The 21,935-nt window shown below is 45.6% G+C and overlaps 2 protein-coding genes across 17 annotated transcripts in view; both read right to left on the minus strand.

Moving 5' to 3' along the window:
* Positions 1-121: 121 nt before the first annotated feature.
* On the minus strand, positions 122-9,466 carry Ing4 (inhibitor of growth family member 4). 2 transcript variants are annotated; one of them, XM_057785618.1, is made up of 8 exons: positions 9,415-9,466; positions 5,633-5,704; positions 2,507-2,673; positions 2,227-2,335; positions 1,715-1,823; positions 1,353-1,500; positions 1,040-1,101; positions 122-925 (listed from the first exon to the last, which is right to left on the minus strand). In XM_057785618.1, the coding sequence occupies exons 1-8, from the start codon at positions 9,449-9,451 to the stop codon at positions 886-888; spliced, it is 744 nt and encodes a 247-aa protein (XP_057641601.1). In that variant the 5' UTR covers positions 9,452-9,466; the 3' UTR covers positions 122-885. The 2 variants fall into 2 exon arrangements, with proteins under 2 accessions (XP_057641601.1, XP_057641610.1); XM_057785627.1 differs by having other exon boundaries at positions 126-925; positions 1,715-1,820.
* A 1,136-nt stretch (positions 9,467-10,602) lies between these two features.
* Positions 10,603-21,935, minus strand: part of Znf384 (zinc finger protein 384) — a 33,400-nt gene continuing 22,067 nt past the window's right edge. For 9 of the 15 annotated variants that reach the window (XM_057767964.1, XM_057767991.1, XM_057767910.1 and 6 more), the window contains 5 exons: positions 18,763-18,987; positions 17,928-18,110; positions 16,427-16,505; positions 13,486-13,644; positions 10,605-12,996 (listed from right to left, as the gene is read on the minus strand). In XM_057767964.1, coding sequence (XP_057623947.1) covers positions 12,637-12,996; positions 13,486-13,644; positions 16,427-16,505; positions 17,928-18,110; positions 18,763-18,987 — 1,006 coding nt within the window. In that variant the 3' untranslated portion in view covers positions 10,605-12,636. Of the gene's footprint in view, positions 12,997-13,485; positions 13,645-16,426; positions 16,506-17,927; positions 18,111-18,762; positions 18,988-21,935 lie in introns of all 15 variants that reach the window. The other 6 variants (XM_057768000.1, XM_057767982.1, XM_057768028.1 and 3 more) reach the window with 4 other exon arrangements.

The following is a 21,935-nucleotide window of genomic DNA, read 5'->3' on the forward strand; positions in this document are numbered from 1 at the left end:
GTTTTATATTTATTTGTATTTAAAAGAAATCAAGCTAACACTATCACAGCACACACGTGTAACGCAAATACATGATTTATTGGAATCAGGTGAAAAGTGTTTCACGGAGAGCGTAATTACAAAGTTCTGAGTCCCTCGAGCAGGTGGAGAAGCTGTGGGCACCACAGGACAAGTACCATTTTGGGTTTCATGTCTTGTCCTGCTTCTGGCAAGCCATCCTCTTGCCTCTCATCCAATTCAGAGGATGCAAAAAGAAAGCTTATCACATGTAGGGAAATCGTCTCTACAATAAACACAGCAGGCTAGCATGGAGAGCTTTTATTTACCTACCCCAATTCCTTTTACATGTGAGTTATCTGTGTTCCTCCTTAGCCCTCTCCCATTCAAAGTCAGGAGAAATCCCCGGGTCACATAGGAAGGGGCAATCACTCAATTAGGGCAGAGCCCAAATGATCTAGAAGATCCCTCACCAAAGAGAAGTTTATCCTACCTAGCCCCGGGAGGGGAAGGGAAGGAAGATTTAGGAGACCGGAAGAGTGCCCCACTCCACTGCCCCAGTCCTTAAATACAAAGCAAGGGGAATGAAGAGGACCCTCCCTCTGAAATACAGCACCAACCTCCCCACGGAGGCAAAAGGACGCGAGTGGGATTACTCCCTCTGAAGGAGAGAGTGGAAGGAGAGCACATACCGTTAGTGGCTGTGGCACCCTCCCTACCGGGGTTTGGATGCAGCCTCAGCACCACGAGTGGGGAGGGGGGAGAAGGGATGACAGTACTGCACTGTCGACATCTCCCTGGACCCCCAGAGCCCCAGCAGAGGCGATCCTCTCTGTCACTAGCCCGGGTCAGGGGGATTCGGAAATCTGGGATGGAATCCAAGGAAACCTATTTCTTCTTTCGTTCTTGGGAGCAGCGTGGGCAAAACCTAAAGAGCGACAAAGAAGAGCAGAGCAAGCCAAAAGTAAGTGAAGCCTGTGTGCGCTCTTCTGCTCAGCTCTGGGACAGTTTGTCCAGCTCCTGCCACGGCTCTGTGACTTACCATTTCCCTCGAGGTTTGGTCGTCAGCCCCACACAGGCGAAGTGGAACCACTCGATGGAACACTGGAAAAAGCAGATGGAACACAGCGGTCAAGAGCCTGAGCAGGGTGGAGGAGAGAGGAGCCACCTGCAGACTCCTAAGAGGAGCCCTTCATTCCAGCCTTCTGGAAACTTCCCACAAGTCTCAAGGCAGCCCAGTCCAACCACTGTTCCATTCTGCAGTCCCTCTCTCCAATGGAATCACCTCCTCCTCTTATTTCCGCCCTCACGCCCCTCTGAGCTCCTCCCCCAATCCTGAGGCAAATGGTTCTCACATCTGGGTTGTCACAGCCAATCATCTCTCCATAGGAGACCTGGTGACAAAGGCAATATGTGGGTTCGTTGGGATCCACAGGCATATCCAACACATCAGAGGGGTGGACACTGCCAAAGGTCACTGAGGGCATCCCATACTCAGGGCTTCTGCGTGCCAAGAGGAAGACAAATGTCACCTGCAGGAAGGGAAGCTACAACCTGAGCTCTGAGGTGGCAGGAGATCATGGTGAAGCAAATGGCGTATGGCATCTTCTCCATCCAGCAGACACCAAAGTGACACACAGAGTTACTGGCACACAAGACAGGGAAGGTGGCAAGAGGCAGAACCGGCTGGGAGGTGGGTGTGCTCCGGTATACTCACGTGCGCACAAGTTTTAACTTCTTCTGGGCAGCCTTGGGGGCTTCTTCGTCTGAGTTTTTCCCTTTGGAACGGGCACGGGCAGCTTTTTTCTCCTTTTGAGTCCGGCCTTCTAGGAAGAAAGGGTAAGCCAGAAGGCAGAGACAAAGAGATAGGTTAAGTCCTCTTTGTTCTGTTCCAGGCGGTGTTGCTCCTGCTCCGTCATAGCTGAAGTTGGCCTCTTGCCCGCACCTCACAGCCCCGCCCTCCTCACTCTTTGCTGGAAGAGCTGTCCTACCGCACCTCACAGCCCCGCCCTCCTCACTCTTTGCTGGAAGAGCTGTCCTACCGCACCTCACAGCCCCGCCCTCCTCACTCTTTGCTGGAAGAGCTGTCCTACCGCACCTCACAGCCCCGCCCCTCCTCACTCTTTTTGCTGGAAGAGCTGTCCTACCGCACCTCACAGCCCCGCCCCTCCTCACTCTTTTTGCTGGAAGAGCTGTCCTACCGCACCTCACAGCCCCGCCCCTCCTCACTCTTTTTGCTGGAAGAGCTGTCGTAGTCACTCGACTCCATCTGTTTCTCTTTCAGATCAGCCTCAAAGCGGGCCAGGTCTGTGTCCAGCCGCCGGATGTGTTTGTCCACCTGCGGGGGCGGGAGAAGGGGAGAGGTACAAGGCTGGTTCCAGGAAAGGAAACAGCTAAGGCAACTGATCAATCTCCCAGACCCAAAACAGATCCCAACACGGCTGCAGGAGGGGTCTACAGCCTGAGGATTAGATGGGAGAGAGGTGGGAAGCCATGAACAGGGCCATACCATCTCATAGGTCTGCATGGCCAGCTGCACCTTGTCGTCACCAAATTCCTTGCACTTGCCATAGGCCTCCTGGATCTGTCTGAGAAGGGCCAATTTTTCCTCGGAGCTCAGGCTGCGGGCGCTACTCATATATTCAGTGGCCAACTTGTCAATTTCAGCCTTCAGGTCTACAACAGAGACAGAGGCCTGGGTCACAATGGCCCCGATGCCTAGATGAAACATACGTCTTCCTCTTGTTCTTTGGACCTTTTCCATTGGCCATCAAAACCTTCCAAGTGAATGGACTGAACGTTCACAGGTAGCGTGCCTTGTATTCAGGAAATGTAACACTGAAATTATTTGAACCGGTTTTGGTTTGAGACAGTGTCAGTATGCAGCTCAGACTGGCCTTGAACTTGGGATATCCTCTTGCCTCTGATTCCCTAGCACTGCAGTACAAACATGTGCCACCGTGCCTGGCTGAGACTGTCTTAAGGTGATTTCGAGGTGCAGAAAACATGGCTGCCAGAGCTGGAACTGAGACTAACGAAAGGCACTGTGGGATTCTCAGCCGTGTATATGTTAACATGAAGCGCATTTCTGAGGATGGTTCACGATGCTTCTTTGCAGGCTTGCTTGCTGCTTGCCTCCTGAGTTTGGTTCCAAAGGCCACCTTGTTTCTTGTCTTAACCACATCCCCCAATGACCTGACTGGGCCGGTCACTTACTGGTGCTGTGGCCTCCAGAGTTCTCTGAGATAGGATCTTGCCCAGGTTGGCCTCAAATTTATGATCGTCCTGCCTAAGCCGCCATAGTGCTGGGTCTGAAATTTTAACATCAGGTCCTAATTCCTCCAAGAAATGCTGCTTCTGCATCCTTACCACCTTACTTTTTTCTTTCTCCTTTTTTGAGTACCAAGTCTCATTCTGTAGCTCAAGATGTCTTAGAATGTACTATGTAGTCCAAGCTGGTCTCTCTCAGCCTCCTGAATATTGAGATTACAGGTCTGAGCCACCGTATCCAGCTTGCTCACCTTACTTTGCTCATCAGGTGTAACTTATAATTCTTGTCATTATTTTTCTGTTTGTTCATCTTAGATATTGCTTGAAACACCTTAATTCTAGAGGGCTGGTGATGCCCCAGAACACGGGCTTGAAGGTGTCTACTCCCTACCCTTAGGTAGGGTTCATACAAATATCAGTGGGAAGAGGCAGAAGGCTGTACACAGTGCAGCCCCAGACAACGGGGAGCATCTGGGAACATGCTATGCTCACACTTCACTGTACTCCAGGCCCTTAGAAGAAGTGGGAAAAGCATACAATTCCATAATCTCCAGCTGATCTCTGAGCATGGACTCAAGAATAAGAATTTCAATACAAGGAAATCCAGCTGGCTCTCAGCATCTGGCAGGCAGCTGTCAGTGGCAGATGTCCAGGATGTTAGGTTATAGTCACTTTTCATGAAAACACTTAGCCAGAGCAACTTAAGACATGGCTTCACATATCCTAGCCCGTTACGTCTTTGAACATGGCTACATAGAATGCAATGTGAGACTTACACATTCTGCAGTAGGTACGGGGGCCCCTTCAACATGAACCTTAAATCTGGAGCAGACCAACCTGAGCACTACCTTCCTTAGGCTCCAAAAGGATAACTCAGTGTAGCCAAATCTGCTCCACGTCCAAGGCCTGAGATAATATCTAACGCATCTATGAGTGGAAGAATACAGTACAGAGTTCCTGATGGTAACTGATGCCTTTTGTTTTCTTTCTCTTGCTTTCATTATTATTGGCTAGTTTATTTATTCATTCATTCATTCATTCATTCATTCATTCATTCATTCAGAGAAAAAGTCTCATGTAGCCCAGGCAACCTTAAACTGGGTGTGCACCTGAGAAGGGTGACCTTAAGATTTTTTTGCTTGTTTGTTTGTTTTCCGCAGACAGGGTTTCTCTGTAGCTTTGGAGTCTGTCCCGGAACTAGTTTTTGTAGACCAGGCTGGCCTCAAACTCACAGAGATTCACCTGCTCTGCCTCTTGAGTGCTGGGATTAAAGGTTTGTGCCACCACTGCTCAGCTAGATTTTTTTCCCCCAAAACAAGGTCTCACTATGTAGTCCTAGCTGGCATGGTACTGGAATTCAGTATGGAGACCAGGCTGGTCTTGAACTCACAAAGATCTACCTGCCTGTGCTACTATGCCTGGCCCTTCCTTTTTCTCTTTTTTTTTTTTTTTTTAAATATATATATTTATTTATTTATTATGTATACAATATTCTGTGTGTATGCCTGCAGGCCAGAAGAGGGCACTAGACCTCCTTACAGATGGTTGTGAGCCACCATGTGGTTGCTGGGAATTGAACTCAGGACCTTTGGAAGAGCAGTCAGTGCTCTTAACCTCTGAGCCATCTCTCCAGCCCCCTTCCTTTTTCTCTTAAGAGCTTCTCACAAAGTTCCTGTCAACTAACATGAACTGTAGTCTGAAGCCCTGTGTGTTTTATGATATCATGAAAATGCAGTGAGACATAACTTGTGTTTATCATGTGCAGGTAACACAAACGGTAAACGTGCTAGGGCTGGTGTCTTGAATTCTTGAGGAAGTACAAAAATCGTAACATCTCTGAACCTTATTTACATATTTATTTTCTCTGCATAATTTGTATGTGCACAATGGCTTACAGGTGGTGGTCAACTATGTGGGTCCTGGGATAGAAGCTGGGATGCCAAGCTTGGCAGCAAACACCTTTCTGCACTGAGCTGTCTTGTCAGCTCAGCATCTCTAACTTCTTGAAACATTGTGCCAATACTCCATCTGATGTAGAAAAGCAGAAATGAGATGACCATTATCGTCTTTCAAGAATTCCATAAAAGACAGGCTGGAGAGGTGGCTCAGTGGTTAGGAGCACTGGCTGCTCTTGCAGAGGACCTGGGTTCAGTTCCCACCACCCACATGGTGGCTTATAACTATCCTTAACTCCAGTTCCAGGGTAGCTGATACTGTCTTCTGACCTCGTTGTGTACCAGGAACATACATACAGGCAGAACAAACTCTCTCTAAGTCCCAGTCCTCCAGATTGCAGCAGGTGGTAAGGTAACAGAAAGCAGGAAAACCAATGATGACCAACAAGAGCCTGTTACTCTATACATACCCTCCGTCCTCTGGTCTAGGTCTCTCATGAGCTGAAAGTTTCTCTGTAATTCAAACGGGAGGTTTTCAATACCTGGAAAGACAGAGAAATACAGTTGCTGGACTACACAGGTCTTGGGAAGTGCTCGACCACTGAGTTATATCCCTGGCCCTACAGCTCCTTTTAAAATAAAGTTTAAGCTGGAAGTGGCAGGAAACAGAAGAAGTAGGAACTCAAGTCAGCCTCAGCCACATAGAATTTGAAGTCAGCCTAGGTTACATACGATATTGTTTTGTTTTGTTTTTTTGAGACAGCCCTTAGCTATCCTGGAATTCACTATGTAGACCAGGCTGGCCTCAAACTCACAGAAGTCCAACTACGTCTGCCTCCTGAGTGCTGGGGTTAAAGGCATGAGCCACCACGCCTGGCTTAAGATACCATTTTAAAAGACAAACCAAAATAGGACAAGCAACAAAATAAACAAATAGACAAAAGGAAAGTGCAGGGGCTGGAGGGATGCTCGGTGGGTAAGAGCACTGGCTGTTCTTCCAGAGGACCAGAGTTTGGTTCGCAGCATCCATGTTTACAAGTGCCTATGATTTCAGCTCTGGGGGGAAGACAGTGCTTCTGGCTTACAAGGTTATGTGCATTCACATGTGTACACAAAGACAACACCCACACAGATGCATTATTAAAAATTATTTTCTTGCTGGGAGGTGGTGGTGCACGCCTTTAATTCCAGCACTCAGGAGACAGAAGCAGGCAGATCTCTGTGAATTCAAAGGCAGCCTGGTCTACAAGAGCTAGTTCCAGGGCAGGATCCAAAGCTACAGAGAAACCCTGTCAAAAAACAAAAATTCATCTTCTAAAAATTTGTAATTCAAGCCGGGCGGTGGTGGCGCACGCCTTTAATCCCAGCACTCGGGAGGCAGAGGCAGGCGGATCTCTGTGAGTTTGAGACCAGCCTGGTCTACAAGAGCTAGTTCCAGGACAGGCTCCAAAACCACAGAGAAACCCTGTCTCGAAAAACCAAAAAAAAAAAAAAAAAATTTGTAATTCAACATTAAAAAATAGTGTAGTTCAGTTTCCCCTCATTTGAAACTGGATATTTTTTTTCCTTTTGGTGACAGGGTCTCTATAGCCTAGGCTGGCCTCAAACTTGTTTAGTAGGCCAGGATGACCAATAGTGAATTTCTATTGTATATCTACCTTCCAAGTGTCCTGTGTCAATATGCCAGGCTTAGGCAGTGTTGGGGATCAAACCCAGGGTCTCCTGCACACTACGTAGGCACATCCCAGCCCTGAAATGATGGACTTACTTGCGAGGGATTCTTTTGCCTTTTCTCAAAAGAGAAGACTTGCCTCTCTTTTTCAATACCTGTCTCTCTGTATAGCGATCCCATGCCCTTCGTCTTTGGGGACACCCTACACACGTTTTCCCTTTGTCTTCAGTTTCTGTCTCCATCTTCTTTGCCCTCGGCGTTCGAGAGCCACCCTAGCTCCCTTGGCACTCGTCACGCACACTACCTTCCAGGAACTATTCATTGCTTGTGCTCTGCACTTCCTCCCTGGCTTATCTCACTTGGTCACACCCCCTCTGCTTGCTCTGCTCTGGCCTTCGCAGCACCTCACCTTCACCCAAGCTCCCCGAGAGCTCACCTACTCAGTTTCTGCTCATTCTTCAAAGTTCAGCCCAGAACCTGAATTACCCAGACTCTGATAGGCTGTCAAGGTAGTCTAGCGAATACTTTAGTAGTTATTCAACCGTAATTAAATAAAACAGGGACTCCGTGTCTGTCTCCCTCACCTTCCAGGGCAGATACACGTCTGCAGCAAGTTTTAATTTCCCTCATGTTTACAATTGACATGTATATAAAGTGCCCAGCAGATACTTGAATAAAATAATAAAATACATTACTAGCCAAGCCTCCCCATAGAAGCAAAATCTCTTCCCATTACTTTACTTCATTTCCCTCCCTTTGGTGGTGGTGGATACTGAACCTCAAACCCAGGGGCTTGCATCGGCTAAGCAAGTGTTCTACTGTCAGGTTTTTTTTTTAAGGAATGGTCTCATTATGTAACCTTGGCTGGCCTAGGTCTCACTATATAGACCAGGCTGGTCTCAAAGTCAGAGAGCTTCCAAAACGCTGGGATTAAAAACACGTGCCACCACACCCACCCACACTTTTAAAGTGTTTCCATGAAGCCAGTGCAAACTTTAAAAATGTTTCTACTATCTAATCTACATGGGAAGTAGAAAAAGAGAAGATTTCCTGAGTAAATTGGGAGCATGGGGACCTTGGGAGAGGGTAGAAGAGAAGGGGAGAGGAAGGGAGGGGAGCAGAGAAAAATGTAGAGCTCAATAAGAATAAAATTTAAAAAAAAGTTTCTACTAAGTCGGGCATGGTGTCACATGCTAATAATCTTAGCACTGGGAAGATGGAAAGAGGACCTGGAGTTCAAGGTCATCCTCAGCTGTGTCTCAAGTTTGAGGCCAACCTGGGCTACACCAGACACTAGAAAAACAACAAAAAGGTTTTGAGACAGGGTTTCCTCTGTAGCTTTGAGGCCTGTCCTGGAACTAGCTCTTGTAGACCAGGCTGGCCTCAAACTCACAGAGATCGGCCTGCCTCTGCCTCTCAAGTGCTGGGATTAAAGGTGTGTGCCACCACTGCCCGGCTCAAAAAGATGCTTCTACTGTCTGAACTTCTCCAGTCTGCCGACATCAAGTCATTAGGATTACTTTAAGTCACCAACAGATTGCCAAATCAAACGACCCATCTTTTGTCTTCTTCTAAAGGAAATTTGAGGTGGCTGGTACTATCTTCTCATTCAAGTGACTTCCTCCTAGTATTGCAAATATTAAATCATAGGCCTGGTAACGTCAACACTGGTCTCGTATCCTTTAAATACTGTTTTCTTGAGATTTTGTCTCTCTTAGTTCCTGTCTTTTCCCTGAATAATCTTTGTCATAGACTTTATGCCTATGTCTAAGGCAAAAAATAATACATTGTTATGACTCCTGAATCTCCTACCCTGCTGATATGGTTTATCTTATTTTCCAAGCAGAACAATTTACCTTGATTTTTCCTAGTCTCTTAATCACGAAGTCATTCAATCAATCTCGTCATGTTTAATATCTAAAACTTTATGGCTTGCATTTCTGACTTGGACTGTTACCATAAACTGGTCAGTTACTTTCCTTTATTAAAAATACTCTATTTTAAGCTTCAAACATCTTAGTTTTGCATAAAAGACTGTTTAATCCACTTCCAGTTTATTTCTCACTTTCCAGTCTCTCAACACACACTTGATTTTATGAGAACTGGATTTTGTTCGAGCAAAGCACTCCACTTTAACAACTCAAGCGGTCGTTTCACTCCAGCCACCTTAGTTTTATGAGAAGCCACTTTGGAGACATAAATGACTGAAGGAGACAAGCTGTTCCAAATGGCAGTGAATGACAATGGCCCCGCACAACTTGGGAGGAAAATAAATCTATCCCGAGGCCAGGGACCCTGAAGAACAGAATCAGAAAATACTTTCCCTGCTACCCCTAACCCTTCAAAACACAGTTCTAAGCCTACCGGACAGCCCAGCTCTTCCCTCGCCTACAACATTAGCGAGGCCTCTATTGCCACTGCCCCGCCCCCTCCTTCTTCACCCTCGAATAAATCCTCCCACGGAAACCTTTCCCAACTGTGAGCTTCAGGCCACTAGGACCTCAAAGCCATAGACTCTGTCAACCCGGACCCCCCACACCACTCTGTGACCCATGACCCCCTTCTTCAGTCAGCTCTTACTGTCCAGATAATGTTCCAAATACATCCCAGCAGCCATCTTGAAGCAAAACAAAGCAACTTCCGATCCGCCCCGGAAGTGACTAAAACAAGACAGGCACCGGATCCATTCTCAGATTACAGCCTTTCCGTATTTAAAAGAACTTCCGCCCTTACTAAAATATTGCCCCAGAGACATCCGCCCGACATTGAACGATCGTCCACAGCGAGGCTGCTTTAGCCTGCTTCCGCCCTTAAGAAGCCAGCACCTTACAGAGACAGGTATGACATCACGCGAGGTCGCCATTTTGCATTCCCTGGCAAACTTTTCTCCCCTTCAAACAGGCATGTTTGATAAATGGGGAAGAAACAGTTCTGTCTAGAATTATATTCTATAAATACCCCCTTTCAGCCAGTAGGGAACCTAGCTATTTTGCTTTGCTTATTTTAAATTTGGTAATCAAAGCTGAAGCAGGTATGATCTCTGAGGCAAATACTTTCTTCCGAAGTTGTCAGGCTTTGTAAAGGATTTCCTTATGTAGCCCTGGCTATCTTCAAACTCAGGTATCTGCCTGTCTCTCTGCCTCGCGAATGCTGGTATTAAAGGCGTTTGCCACCACACCTAGCTAAGGTTCCTGTTTTATATACTCAACGTACTTTTTCATAGAACACAACGCACACTGGTTTTGCAGTTGTGCTGTTAACGGGAGATACCACGTTTTTGTTTTGTATTTTATATTTTTGGTTGTGAGCCTAGCCTTTAACGGCTGAGCCATCTCTCCAGCCCTTGTTTTGTATTTTATGTATGATGTTAACATGATTCTGAAAGAACTGGGTCATTAAGTTTTATGACAGCTAGACCACCTAGACGTCACCCATCCCCTTGTTAAAACTAGCATCCATTGTACAAAAGCCAGAGCCTGGCAGGCTGCTACCTTAGGGAAACAAACTCAAATCCCATAATGTAATAGTGGCGGTAGATTCTTCAAGACAGTTGTCATGCGTCTTTCACAGTAATTACACCACACAGCATTTTTTTAAAATAAAATTTTAGCTCCCTTAGACCAAATATGTAAAAAAAAAAAAAAAAGGTGGCTCACTACTGAGCAGATGCTAACACACAGGAGTAGAATGTGGACTCCATTCTAATTACAAGAGCATGCTGTTGGGATAAGTGAAGCTCTGCCCACTACTTTCTATACAGTGAGTAGCAGTAGGCAGCATTATCATTGGGTGGGAGTGGGAGTGGACATTCACCCACAAAGGTACTTATTCCCATTCTTGTGATGAAAACGGGGCTGGCAGAGACTCAGTAGTCAGCGAGAGAAGGAAAAAAGCATCAAGAAGCTAGCCAACAATGGCACACTGAGATACTGTCCTAGATGCCTAGTCACAAACTGAATGGAACTTACTTCTCCACATCACTAGGTAATGACTGTTGGTCAGTTCTCAGGTCTGAGAACTTTTGTCAACTTTCTCAGTACTGTATGAAGAAGGACTTAAATCTTCATGAAGCCGTCTTGGAAATTAGGCTGAATCCTTTCATGGTAGACTGTGAGGAGTCTTAGGTTTCTTGGTCATGCTCTGTCCAGTACAACTGTCTTCAACTGTGAGGTGAGCATGATAACCACTGTTTTATGGAAGCTTACTGCATTTTGCATTCTCTTCAGTCCTAAGCCCAGTAGCTGGCTATGGTTTCCTTCACTGGAAACCTCTGGTCTTAGGCACTGCAGTCTAACGACACACATGCCCAGTAGAATTTGGACAATAGGGAAGGCACAATTAGTGCAGGTCCTTTGAAGAGGCCATACTTCCCCCACCCCACCCCTTTTTTTGATGATGTGGAGGAAAAAGGGTAAGGAATATAAGCTGTTTTGTTAAACAAAACCTTGCTCTCACATATGTAGGCAATGCAATCCCGATGACAGAATTTATACACAAATGTTCCTAAACTTAAAATGGTTGAAGAGTCACATGGAGGCTTATCACACAAGCATTCATTCTTCACACATTCCAGTTTCCGTCCTTAATGCTGTCCTGGTATCTCCCCAAACAGTCTTTTCCCATGCTAGCTTACATCAGTAGCTCACTGCTCTCATCCTTAAACATGAATTTATTTCTATACAATGTTCTAAAAACACCCCTTAGTTTGTACATAAGATTTTTTCATTTTTAAATTGCTTTATAACAACTGTATAATTCCTGATTATTTTAATTTTCTTTTCTCTGAAATCTGCGTGATTAAAAAAATTAAAAGGTAAAAGAAAATTAAAATGCCATGGCCAGAGGACAAAGTGGAGAAAAATAAGACAAAAATAAAACATCAATATGAAAATTCTCAGAGATAATGCATTTATAAACACAGAAATGGTTACAACAAAGATGGCCGTGATGAGCAGGTATATATATATATATTTATATATATATATATATATATATTTATATATAAATCCATGTCCGGCATCTGACCGTGGCACCTAGGGAGCTAAGTCCAGTCCTTGTGTGTGCCCTGACTTCTCCCTTCTCTGCAATACCCTGGCTGGGGTTTTACAGAGAACATAGCTCCCATAGCTCCTTGGACTGGTGTGGTGAGGCAAAGTATATAGGCCCTTGGTTGGCAGGGAAGGAGGCTGCAAGGAAAAATCATAACCCACACTCTTATAACCACCCTTGGTCACCTGGAGAGTCTCTGGCACCTTGGCGACCATGTATTGCCTACTGGCCTCCTTACAAATAAAAAGGTAGTCACCACCCAATATGAAGTGAGACCATGTAAGGGAAAGAAAATGGCTCACAGGGGTCAGGCCACGTGCAAAACCTGTTCTTTTACAGGTAAGCGTAGAACGGAAGGTTGGTTGCATTTAGAGCTTCCTTCTGTATTATCTGGGAGGACCAGCCGCTAGCCTTCTATCGGCCCCAACTTTGAGGATGAGAAGAGAGGAAGGTAAGTGCCCACACTGGACAAGATGTGAGGCCAGAGAAGATCCTCTCTCAAGCACCAACCCCCAGTCTTAAAGCTCTGCTTGGATGGGGCTGTTGGATAACACTATCAGCTCAGGATCCCTTTGTCAATCAGGAGCAGCTGAGATTAAGGATGGTTATCTTGCGAAGGAAGCCATGCCTGAGGACCAAGGAGCTGGAGACAGGACTTGTCAAGGAAGAAGAGAACTTTCCCACCAAGAGGAGTTGACAAAGGAGGGACCAGAACTTCTTCTCCCTCTTTCCAGTGGATGGCAGTACGGATCTCTAAGAGCTGGCCAGGTGCTCCACCTGGATGGTGCTGGTGGTGACAGTGAGGCAGATGTCTTTATGATGCTCTGCCGTCTTATAGGGGGTCAGGTCAAAGGAACACTGGGGTGGAGGGTTCGGGTTGCTGTCCCCACCACCCCCACCCTGGGGAGCTCCCCCAGGTGACTGGAAGTGTGGTGGTTGTGGTGGTGGAGGCTGTTGCTGCTGCTGCTGCTGCTGTGATGCCTGGGAAGCCTGGGCCTGGGCCTGAGCCTGAGCCTGGGCCTGGGCCACTGCTGCCGCCGCCGCCGCCGCTTGCACTTGCTGCTGAAGATCAGGAGGGTTGTGTTTGCGCATGTGTTTCATAAGGTATGTTTCCTGAGAAAGATGGTAAAAAGAAGATGAAAGGAAGGGAAAGACATGAACTGCAACTACCACCCGGCACCCTCACTCTGTCATATCTATAAAGGGATGCTCTGGAGCCGGACCCTCACTCTGTCATGTCTATAAAGGGATGCTCTGGAGCCGGACCCTCACTCTGTCATGTCTATAAAGGGATGCTCTGGAGCCGGACCCTCACTCTGTCATGGACAGAGAGCTGGCAAAGAAAGTTATTTTTCTCAAAGTTCTCCTAGTAAAACCATTTGATAATCTTGTTCTAGAATCTCAAAAAATATCCGAAACCTTTCTTCATCACAAAACCTTGCCTTATATGTCTAAAATAAAGAATCACTGTGTATGGTGCTAGTTATCTCTAAATACTGACTCTAACAAGTGAGAGCAGGGCAAGCACATGTGGAGCTATTCACAAAAGATTTCCATCAAGAAAAGACACAGACATGGGAAGAGAAAATACCAAGCACTCACCGATGTGTATGCCCGACTACAGATTGTGCAGGTATACACCTTGGCGTGCTTCACCGTATGTGTAGATAAGTGAGCCTCTAGTGAGGCTGCATCTGTGTACGCTCGGTGACAATTGTGGCACTTGAAGGGTTTGTCTTTGTTGTGCTGCCTTCTGTGAGACTGCAAACAAATGAGAGAAACCAAAATGAATACTGTTCCTTCCTCGGCCTTTATGGAGAGAGCCCTGAGGTACGCACAGGATATCCTAGCTTCCCATTCTATAAGGTAGTAGAGCTGCTTTGAATGAAACTGCCAAGGGAGGAACTGTATCTCACAAGGCATACAACCAAGGTCCTAAAAGTTACAGTAACTTACACCTACCTGGTCTCTCTCTTCCAGTGGCTCTTAAAGTGAGGTTTGGGATTCCCCGACCCTTTATAGGGCCTCACAGAATAAAAACTCTTCAAAATAAGACAAGGACCAAGGAGAAGGGTCAGCAGGTGGAGCGTTTGCTGTGCATTAAGAACCCTACTTGAGATCCTAAGTATCCATGGAAGAGCTGGATGTGATGGGGTGCTGTGCAGGGGCAGGAATGAGGTTCCCAAAGGTTTACTGGTCTAGGCAACTATGGTGAACTCTAACTGTGGTAAAGAGCAGTCTCAAGAAGGTACAGACCCTCATACCTATGCTCACGTACAAACAGCCACGACATATCTACACACGTAAAATACAAGTGTTTGCCTTTGCACTCTTGTTCTTTCATGTTATAGACTATCAGATGAAAGAACATGTTCACTTTTAGCCAAGCAACAGATTGAAACTTGCAAAAATCCTGGGCATAACAGCACATACCTACAATCCTAGCACTTAAAAGGCTGAAGAGTTAGGATGGTAGGTCCCAACGCCAGCCTGAGTTACACAACACACCATTTAAGTATAAAAAAATCAGGTGGGTGGTGATGGCACAAGTCTTTAATCCCAGGACTTGGGAGGCAGAGGCAGGTTAATCTCTGTGAGTTTGAGAGCAGCCTGGTCTACAGAGTGAATTCCAGGAGAAGCTCCAAAGCTACACAGAGATACCCTGTCTTGAAAAACTAAAACCAAACAAAAACAAAAAACAAAAAAATCACAAGGATTGGGTATGTTGCTCAGTGGTAGAGTGCTTGCCTAGAGTGGGCTGTGGAAAAGAAAACTTGTAAAATGTGAAATAATATCATTCTCCCATTAAGTTCCTTTAGTGAGATTTAGGAATAATTTTTGTTTTGTTTTGTTTTTCGAGACAGGGTTTCTCTGTAGCTTTGGTGCCCGTCCCGGAACTAGCTCTTGTAGACCAGGCTGGCCTCGAACTCCCAGAGATCCGCCTGCTTCTGCCTCCCGAGTGCTGGGATTAAAGGCGCGCGCCACCACTGCCTGGCTGGATTTGGGAATAATTGTGTTCTATTAATGCTAACATGTAATTGGTTTATATATTGTGATTGTTTTTTTGTTTTCTGAGAGGTTTTCATGGAGCCCAGGTTGTCACTGGATTTTAAACATTTTTATGTGCATATTTGTAGAGACGCCTGGGTGGTCAGAGGGCACTGGGTTCCCTGGAGTTGGAGTTATATGTTGTAGAACAATCCTCTTGTACAGTATGAATATGTATTACTCTCAATGGCTAGTAAAAGCTGATTGGCCAACAGCCAGGCAAAAAGTATAGGCTTGGTGATCAAATTGAAGATACAGGAAGAAAGAAGAGTGGAGTTAGAGAGTCAGTGGGGGATAGAGAAGTAATGAACGGGCCATGCTCTTGTTGTAGAGTGTAAATAAATATAATAAATATGGGTTGACTTAAAATGTAGAAGCTAGTTAGTAATAAGCCTGAGCTATTGGCCAAGAATTTACAATTAATATAAGCCTCTGTGTGGCAATTTTGAAGCGGCTCCCGGGACAGGAAAACGCTGCCTACAGTTATGGGTAAGTGATGGTAAAGCTACCTGACATGGGTACAAACCCAGGTCCTCTGCAAAACAGCAAATACTCTTAACTGCTGAGCCATTTCTCTAGACCCTAATTTTTTGTTTCTTCTGTCTGACTATGTAGTCCAGAGTAGATTCGTTCCTGGCACATGCCACGATTCCCAGCCACCCAAGGGTTTTGTGTTAAAATGTGGTATGTACTAGAGCCTGAACCTACTACAGCCCAGCACATGCTAGGCAAGCATTGTCAGTGAGCTACAAAACCAATCTTTGTTTCCTTTAAATTCGATTAGTGTGTGTGTAACTGCCATGGCACACAGGTAGAAGATAATGGGCAACTTTTACGAGATATTCTTTCCTTCCACTGGTGGCTCTAGGGGTCTAACTCAGGCTTGCACGACAAGTACGTTTAACTACTGAGCCATCTCACAAGCCCCTAGTTCTTCAAAAAATTTCTGGGTGTATGTTCAGGTGTACATGCATGTGGAGGCCAGTTACAACTTTGGAATCATTACTCAGGAGCCACCCACCTTGTTTTCTCAGAGATGGTCTCTCATTGGTCTGGGGCTAGCCAATTTGGTTAAGTTGGCTGGTTGGAGAGCTCCAAAGAGCTGCCTTTGTCCACTTTCCCAGTGCTGGGATAACAAGCACATACCAAAACTACTAGTTTCTGTTTTTTGAAAGTAGGTTCTAGGGATCAATTTCACACCTTCATGTTTGTGGCAAGCACTTTATTATCTGTTGGGGAGCTAACTTCCCAACCCTTTTATTTTATTTTTTTAAATTGAGACACTATTATTAAGTTGCCAGAACTGATCTGAACACATTTTGTACCACAGGCAGGTTTTGAACTTTGGATACTCTGCCTTAGCCTTCCAAACAGCTGGGATCAAAGGCTAGCAGGCCCAGCTTCATCTCAGTAATTTTAAAGAGAATTTAGTTCTCCACCAAATGTCAGTCCCAAGTCTTAAACCCAAGGTTGTATGTGGAAACCAGATACTAACCTGCAGATTGGAGAGTTGTGTAAAGGCCTTCTCACAGCCTGGGTGTGCACATTTGTACGGCCTATCACCGGTGTGGATTCTGCACAGAAGAGAGTAAGGACGTCAGCAAAGGTCACAAAGACCAGTTTTGCACCAGACCACAGACTCTTCAGGTTTGCCTCCTGAGGAACCTGCATGAGGCACTAGCTTTAGCTCCTCTCACCTGGAGTGGTTTTAGTGCCTGATTTCTGGTTATTGCCTATAGCACTCAGCTCAAGGAGAGCCTCATTGTGCTGGTAGAAGAGGGACTGAGGCCTCAGCATCTAGGACACAGGTCATGATTTGGTACATATATCTGCTCCTACAGTAACCATCCCGTGGTGAATATTCAGAAATAAAAGGTAACTACAATTGTAAGAAAAAAGAAAAATACACAACATTTCCTCCTTGGTCCCCACCCTACAGACAAAAACTGTCCCTTCAACTTTGAGCATCATAGTCAGAGATAGTTCTGAAATCGAAGGACAGGTTATAATGACTGTTGAAAGTAGAAGAGACATTAGTGGAAACTCATGGAAATTCCTAGAGATTCCCCCACCCCTCCTACCCCGCTGCAATCTAAGCCCCTAATGACAGGAAATCCTGAAGTTAGAATCAATCTACCCTCTTCCTCAACACCACGGGACCCAACATCTACTAAGACAAGCCCAGATGTGAGGATGCACCAATATCTGTTTCTTTTCAAGGACTTCAGAACTGTCTCTACGATCAAAGTCTCAAATATACGATGACAGCAAACTCCTCAAGGCGGTGTCTGACCACTTTTGGGTAAGAACATCACATCCACAAGAAGCAGGGTGAAGATAGCCAACTGCCAGGAGTCTGGACTCCACTTCGTCTTGAGACATCACCGAAGGAAACCATCAGCTCTTTGAGTGTCAGACCCCCTTCTCCTTAGAGACTCCGTACTGATGGATTCGATGCAAGCATCCTATTTATGAAGCAGGAGCTTCTTTAGTCTGTTCCCAGTTCTTGTTGAATGTTTAGTTCAGTTTCCTTTTGTGCTCTACTCTTGGCAGCCCTTGGAATCTTGCTTGTTGCTGTTGAGTGTATCCAGGCCGATGCCACTTAAATCTGATCATATCTCCCTCTCATAACTGGTGTCTTGAGACTAGAGGTAGGTCTTCTAGAACCAAATGTCTCTGTTTCAGCACCAAAGAAGAAATGTTGTAAGATGTGTGCTTAGTATTTTCAGGGAGGAAAGTGAAGGAAATCGTCATCTTTGTTTCGAGTTTCTCTCTGTCTTTAATCAATCAAGAAATATCAATCACTGTGTCTTTTTGACAGAGTTTGTGCTCCAGAAAGGTTCTCTTGGCATCCACTTCTTGTCTGTTGCGGTCATATTCTCCTCCAGCCAGGTCTCACTCCCGCCCCCCGCATGCGGGTGGTTGTATGTGTCCGGGGCGGGGGTGGGGAGGGCATGCCAGCGGGGCGGGATCAGTAGCCCGCCCCTCTCCCTTACCGTGTGTGCTGCTGGAGGTGGGAGAGCTGGCGGAAGGCCTTCTGGCAGTAGGAACAGTTGTAGGGCTTGGCCCCCGAGTGGATACGGAGGTGCTGAGCCAGGTAGGAGGTGTTGGCGAAGGTCTTGGAGCAGTGTGGGCACTTGTGGGGCTTGATGGTCTCCGTGTGCATCTTGGAGTGGATCCTGCCGGAGAGGAGAGGAGGGAAGGGGGGAGGAGGAAGCAGTTCGACACCACGGGCTCAGTGCTCTGCTGGGTGAAATGATGTTGCTTGACGGATGAGAGCACCCCCTCCTCCCTCCTCCCAATAAAGCTCCGGCTGGAGAGGCTAATGAAGAGGACACCCACGTCTAGGTTGTTGCTGACTGCAAGTCGGTGGCTAGAATGGCAGTGAGATGATGAAGAGCTGCAACCCACGGCTCTCGGTAACCTTACAGTATTCGGTCTTGTCAACCCTCGGCCTTTTCCTAAGGCTGCACACTCACCACAGTTACCCTGTTTCCAAATAGCAATTTGAACATAGGCCAATACCGCCTGTTCCCCTGGACCTGAAGTTGAATGCACACCATGGCTCTGAACAGAAGCATATAGTAAAAGCAGGGTCTGCTCTGTAGAGGATTTCCAAACAGACACAGAGAGAAACCACAAAAATCGTTCCAGAGTTGGGGACTGGAAATAACAATTTTCAAGGCTCCCCCCGCCATTGCTAGGATACAGTTTAATTTTCAGACAGTAACAAGAGAGATTAAGATTTCAAAAGGCAAAAGAGAGAACAGCCGGCACAGGCCACATGGTCTTGGGTGTTTTGTAGCCAGGTGAGGGGAGGAGCAACCTTACCGGGTGTGCTGCTGCAGATGGGAAAGCTGGCGGAAGGATTTCTCACAGAAGTTACAACTATAGGGCTTGGCCCCCGAATGGATACGGATGTGCTGGGCCAGGTAGGAGCTGTTGGCGAAGGTCTTGGAGCAGTGCGGGCACTTGTGGGGCTTGGTCTCGGTGTGTGACTTGGAGTGGATCTGCATCTCCGACTTTGAGTAGAAGGTCAGTGAGCACATCCGGCACCTGGCCAAGCAAGGGTAACATTAGAGCCTTTCCACCAGGAGGCGCTGCTGAGCCTCACAATCCTGCCAAGAGACTTCTACCTGACCCCATGTCGTGTTCCAACTACATGAGGCTTGTAGAAGCTTTTCCTTATTCCTCTTTTCTTTTCTTTTCAAAGAAAGGGTCTCATGCAGCTCAAGCTGGCCTTGAAATCATTATGTAGTTCAGGCTGGCCTTCAACTCATGACCCTCTTATTTCTTACCTCCCTAAACTGGGATTATAGCTATGTGCCTCCATGCCCAGCCTAACACAGTGCCGAGCACTCAGAAATACCCAATAAGACAGGTAGATATTATGATCTGGGTGAATATATATCTGTGGTTCTCAACCTTCCTAATGCTGTGGTCCTTTAATACAGTTAGTTCCTCATACTGTGGTATCTTCCAACCATAAAATTATTTCATTGCTACTTCATAACTGAAATTTTGCTACTGCTATGAATCGTAATGTAAATATCTGTTTTCCGATGGTCTTAGGCAACCCCTGTGAAAGGGTTGTTCGGGTGGTGTGACCCCTAGAGGGGACACAACCCAGAGGTTGGCATTCACTGATGTAGACTTTATTGGCACAGCTAAGGTTTCAAACTTTTCACGGTACTCCTAGCACTCCATGTTGGTCTCATGATATTTCTCAAGCCCCTCCCCGCCACGCAATAAAGAAGGAAAACTGCATCTCCAGACAACCGTCTTCTTAGTGATTTTCCCTACTTCCTTATTATAGTGACTGCTAAAGAGATGGAGATGGAAAGTACCAGAATTTCCTAATCCATATCTGGTCTCTATCTTGTAGCTGATGTTTCATTAATCACCTGCCTCTGCCCCCAGCCTCAAGCCAATCAAATGAGAACCACTTTTAAAACAAGCCAAGGAAACGGTTATTACTGGATTATAATCCTTAAATCTTAACAAGAATAAAAGAATTGAAAAGCAATGATCGCAATGCTACAGCTTTCCTTTTTCTTAGCACATGAAGCCAATGCTGGCACGTCTAGGTGACATCAACAGCACCCGAATAGACTTTTACTGGTCACCTGAACCAGTGGATCACTCCTGCTCTGACACGACACAACAATATCAAATGAGCAGGTCTCTCGGCAAGTTAAGCCACATCCCCATAGATTTTACTGAGTAACAGTTATTTATACATGAGTTAGGAACAGCTTTGCCATGGCACACTACGAGTTAGCAGAAAAGGAGGTGGGCCACTAGGGTGAGCTGCTCTTCTCTTCACCTATTCTTCGTAAATCAAAGGGTATGGGATAATGATTCTTGCATTCTTTTCAGAAGAATTTTGAAAATAGCTGAGACCAAGACTAGAACAAATTCCCTCTGAGAAAATGGTATTGCTGTTGTGCTATCTGTATTAATGCTTTCACTAAAACTCTAGTAACTGATAACCAATTTTCATTCTCTACTTACTGTAAGTCTGAAGAAAAGACTCCCAGTTTATCAGTCATTGGCTATAGACTGAGACACCCAAACATTGCAGGAAAGATCATGGTCAAAAGTAAATGGTCAATGGGGAATCTAGATACCTGGGCTCTAATCCAACAGAGTTAGTTACAGGTTGCCTGTTAACCTAGACTGCAATCTTCTATTCTTTAAAATGAAGATATTGCATGCCTTTAATCCCAGCACTCGGGAGGCAGAGGCAGGCGGATCTCTGGGAGTTCGAGGCCAGCCTGGTCTACAAGAGCTAGTTCCGGGACAGGCACCAAAGCTACAGAGAAACCCTGTCTCGAAAAAACAAAAAAACAACAACAAAAAATGAAGATATTAAGTTTTGCCTCTAGAAGGGCCAGCAAGCACCCAGGACCATCAAAGGTAAGCTAAATGTTCTTTATTAATAAAATGGCATTATTGCTAACAGCCTCAGTTTTGATGGGTGAGCCAATGACAACACAAATATTTTATAAAGACTGCAGTTAACAATTGGACATAATACCACTTATAAGACACAAGTTGCAAAGTAAGTTCCTTAGATAACTAAAATTTTGCAGATTTTACAGTGTTGGGGCTTGAACCTAGGCCTTGCCACATACCAAGTGCTCTACTACTGAATTGTATCCTCGGCCCCAAGACATTCTAATTCCAGTATGAAATTTAATTAATATATTTTAATTCAAATCCCATCACCCTTGAAGTTCCTTATGAAAAAGAAAATGATTCTGGCACTCGGGAGACTGAGGTAGGTCTGTGATGGGCTTTTATTCTAGCTTGAGCTACAGAGAGAGCCCTGTGTTGAGGAATCAGAAGAATATCTTCAAAGCTTTAATTAGAGAAGAATCTGAGAAACTTAACTGAAAATAGACTGGCAAACTGGGTACAATAGTACATGCCTGTAACCCCAGCACTCAAGAAGTAGGAAGCAGGACAATCCAGAGTTCAAGGCCAGCCTGGGCTGCATGTGACCCTGTCTCAAAACAAAAGACTGGCAACAGAATAACAAGTCTAAAAAGATTTAGGGACTAATGGCAATGCCAGTGACAATGGTCAGGAGGCCATCATGATGCAGCTTGAGAATGACAGGACGGGGGGGAGGTACTTTCAAGCACCTTTGTTTCTACTCAGAATAACCTGGCAGGTACTCTCCTAATTCTATAAAAAGAAACCCCCAAAGCTCCAAAAACAATTTGTCAAAGGGCAAGCTATTCACTATAACACCACAATGTTAAGCTAACACCATGGCCTGGAACTAGAAATATACATGCAGAGGCTGAATATCTATCTACCAGGTGAAGGCACTGATCTCAGGTGACCATTAAAGTACAGGCTTTGCCTCCCTAATCCAAAAACCTAAAAATCTGAAATCCTCTAAAACTTCCTAAGCAGTGACATCACACTGTAAGTGGAAAATTCTATATGTTACTTTATGATACAGATGGAAGTCAAAACACAGGCTCACTAAA

Source organism: Chionomys nivalis, chromosome 1 (genome assembly GCF_950005125.1).
Source record: "Chionomys nivalis chromosome 1, mChiNiv1.1, whole genome shotgun sequence".
NCBI classification, from domain to species: Eukaryota; Metazoa; Chordata; class Mammalia; order Rodentia; family Cricetidae; genus Chionomys; species Chionomys nivalis.

Bases quoted from the DNA above. Each gene is read 5' to 3' on its own strand.
- Ing4 (XM_057785618.1), bottom strand. From the start codon at position 9,451: ATGGCTGCTGGGATGTATTTGGAACATTATCTGGACA. The intron at 5,705-9,414 runs GTAAGAGCTGAC...CTGTCTTTCCAG, and splicing joins TTTGGAACATTATCTGGACA to GTATTGAAAACCTCCCGTTT. The intron at 2,674-5,632 runs GTATGTATAGAG...TCTCTGTTGTAG, and splicing joins CCTAGACCAGAGGACGGAGG to ACCTGAAGGCTGAAATTGAC.